Source organism: Monoraphidium neglectum (genome assembly GCF_000611645.1).
Source record: "Monoraphidium neglectum strain SAG 48.87 unplaced genomic scaffold scaffold02856, whole genome shotgun sequence".
NCBI classification, from domain to species: Eukaryota; Viridiplantae; Chlorophyta; class Chlorophyceae; order Sphaeropleales; family Selenastraceae; genus Monoraphidium; species Monoraphidium neglectum.
In genome coordinates this window covers 4735-8046 of record NW_014010772.1, presented here as the reverse complement: position 1 = coordinate 8046, position 3312 = coordinate 4735, and the positions used below count along the sequence as shown (strand labels likewise).

Here is a 3312-nt window from a genome sequence, read left to right as displayed (position 1 = left end):
CCGTCACCCGCGCCGGCCGCGGCGGAGCCGTCGCGCGCGTGACTGCGCGCGCGGCGCACCAATCCCTGGATCATTGGTGGCCCCGCCGCTCTCGCGCGCGCCGCGCGTCGACAATTCATCGACGCGCGCGCGCGCGCGCGCCGGCGGGGCCCGCGCCAGGCGCACCGCGCGCGTCCCGCCGGCAGCGCCACTGCGCACTGAACGACAACCCCAGCCTTCACGGACCGCCGCTCCCCGGCGTCCAGCCGAGCCCCTCCCCTTGAGGCCCGAGGCCGCGGCGCCTCGCGCGCCTGCGCCTCGCCGCACCCTTCTCACCACCTTCCCCGCCACCGGCGCCCTCAGCCTCCCTCGCCGTGCCGCTGCGTGGCGCTGCGCCGGCCGCGCCCAGGCCCTGCTCTTCGCATTCCTCTGCCCTGGAGCCGCCATGCTCCCCTCCCAGACCATCCCTGTATCGTGCCCCACCGCCAACACCCCCCTCCCCTCCCAACCGCGCACAGCCGTTGTACCTTGGGCCGCCGGCGCCCCGCCCCCGGCGGCGCGAGCCCCGGGCGCGGGCGGCGCGGCCCCCATTGAGTGCCCCCTTTGCAGCGAGAGCTGCCGCGTGTCGATTTCATGCGCGGCGCCCCCCTGCGCGTCGCCCCTGTCGCCTGCCCGGCCCCCTTGGCGCGCGCGGCCTTGAGCGGCGCCTCCCGCCCGTGCGCGGGCGCGGGCCCCCACGAGGCGCCTCTGCCGCGCGCCGCTGCCAAATGCAGCTTGTTGAGAACTGCGTTGTTGCCTACAGTTGATGCCGCCGTGTGGCGCGCCAGGCCGCGCCGTTGCCCGATTAGGGGTGTTATCTGCCCAGCCCCCGTGCCTTGCCGTCCCATATTCTCAACCTCACACGCACTTGCTATCGCCCCATGACTTCGTGCGTGCGCGGGCGCGCGCCGTGTGACCCTCCCCTGCAGACTCTGGGCTTGCGCGCACGCCTGTTCGCGCGCCGCCGCGCCCCGCGGCGCGCCCGCCGGCCCCGCGCCTCGCGCGCGCCTGGCGCCTGCGGGCGCCGGCGCCTGGTCGGGCCAGTCCGGCCTGTGGCTTTCATGTGTCCTGCCCTTGTCGTGCGCGTATGCGCGCGCCCCATTGCGCTCTGCTCTTGTTGCACGTGCGTGCAAGCGCAAGCCCCACGCTGCCGCCCGTCGAGGGCCCTGCGCCCCAAGAGCCGCGCGGCGCTGGAGGGAGCGCCGAGGCCCGCCCTGGGGCTGGGCGTGTGTGCGTGGTCGAGCCCGCGCTGATGCGCGCGCCGCAGCCGCTGCTGCGGTCTGCTCTCGTGTGCGGCCCGTTGTATAAGTACGTGCGAGGTGCCCCCCGCCACAGTGAGATCTGGTGATCTGGAGATGATCTGGTATGCGAGCGGTCTGTTACGCGTGATCCGTGTGGAGCGAACAAATCCTGTGTGAGGGACATTATGGTGTGTCTGGCCCCCCTTGGCGTCGCGATTGCTGCTGGCGCCGAACGCGTTTTGAGCCGTGTGCCTCTGTCTGTGAGCTGTGTGTGCTGTGTCTCTGAACGGAGCCCTGTTGCGGCGCCGCATGCATAATCGAATCAATTGCACAGTATTGCCGAGCCGCGCCGCGTGCGAGGGCGGCCGGCCAAAGTCTCCGGTGGTGGCGCGCATCGCGCCGCGCGTTTTGATTTCCTTTGGCTAACAACTCTAAAACCACGGTGAGTGGTACTGAGCTTATATGAGCTGCATTTGCGCCGACCATCAGACAGCGCCAAACGCACGATGCCCCGGGCGCCCACTGACAGAGAGCGTCCCCTCGGGCGGGGCACCCCGCGGGCCCTCAGTTGAGTTGCTATTCGAGTTGCTGCGTTGAGTTGAGTTGAGGTGTGCCGCCGCCGCGCCCCTTTTGAGCCCGCGATCCCACCGTCCGACGTTGTACAGTGCTGTAACAGAGTGGCTTTTGAGACCGGCAGGGTGGGACGCACGGCCAGCGCTGGCCGAGGCAGGTGGCGGGGAAGCCTGCAGCACTGCGGCTATGGTCGGCGACAGAGATGGCGGGGCGATACCGGGAGGCGCTTCGGGGTTATGTGGTGCAAACAGCGGCGCAGCAGGACCAGGTACCTTGGGGGCCACGCACACAAAGCTGCACTGCCTATCCCATGCCACGTGCCTGGTCTGCTTCACTCAGACTGCAGTGCGCCGCGCGTTTGGCACGCTGCGGCCCCTTCTGGGCATGCTCAAACGTTTATTCTGATGGGGACGGCATCAAACTCTATGCTTAAACGCATTTCTCTTCTTGGCCAAATGAGTGGAACTCGTCGAAACTGCCGCAGCATACTGTACAATACCTTACAACAATACTTGGAACGAGTACAGAATCGAGTATAAGATCAAATACCACATTTTTGAGCTAAGGCGCAGCGCCGCAGGAGCTTCAAATCCGCGAGGGTCTTTAGGCGCAGCAGGCCAGCGCGCCGCGCAGAGCTGCACACCGGCCAGCAACGTCAGAGCACGTGCTACCATCACGTGTGCTGCCAGGATGCTAGCCCCGTGCCACACGCCGCGCTTGCGCCGCATGCGTGAGCTGCTGTGCACTCTGGGGGACGCCCCTGCGGGTGCAGCGGCGGCGGACGGCGCGGACGCAAGTGCGGCGCGCGGTGCCGATGGCGAGGCTGGTGGTGAGCCTGCCGCTTTTGGGGCGTTGCGCCTGGATAGGGAGACCAAGGTGAGCAAATAGTATCACCATACAACTCATCAACTGGTCAAGAGCTGCCACTACTATAACTTGAGGGCTATGGGTAGCATCAAATCTTGGGCTACCGCACAGAGGTGTGCGCCGCGCGTGCAGCGGACTGTGATGCCCCGACCTGCCCCGACGAAATGCGCCATCTGCACAGGTGCGTGTGAACGAACTCCTGCAGCGCAGCGCCGCCAAGGCATGGTGCAGCGTGCACGGAAAAGTGCTCGCGCCGCCGCGTCTGCACCCTGCTATTCTGCGCACAATCCGCGAGTGGTGAGCTCGCCGCGGCCTGGTTGAACGTCTGGCGTGTGCCTTCTTGCCCAGCCATGAATTTTGCGTGTCGTCTCATCACCGGTCAGCAGTGGGCTGTGTGTGTGTGTGTGTGGTCGCGTGCATGGCAGTACAAATCTAATACTTATGCATACAACAGCGGCGCCACTCGCCCGCGCGCATGTGCACACATGCACATGGGCACGCATGCACGCACGCACGCACGCACGCACACGCGCACACACACACACACACACACACACACACACACACACACACACACACACACACACACACACACACACACACACACACACAC

At 66.9% G+C, this 3312-nt stretch overlaps 1 protein-coding gene across 1 annotated transcript in view; it reads left to right on the top strand.

Moving 5' to 3' along the window:
- Positions 1-2863: 2863 nt before the first annotated feature.
- The window catches only part of MNEG_11675 (hypothetical protein), a gene marked incomplete at both ends in the record, with an annotated part of 1463 nt that continues 1014 nt past the window's right edge, over positions 2864-3312 (top strand). Inside the window, one exon of the mRNA XM_014039854.1 lies at positions 2864-2880. Coding sequence (XP_013895308.1) covers positions 2864-2880 — 17 coding nt within the window. The remainder of the gene's footprint in view (positions 2881-3312) is intronic.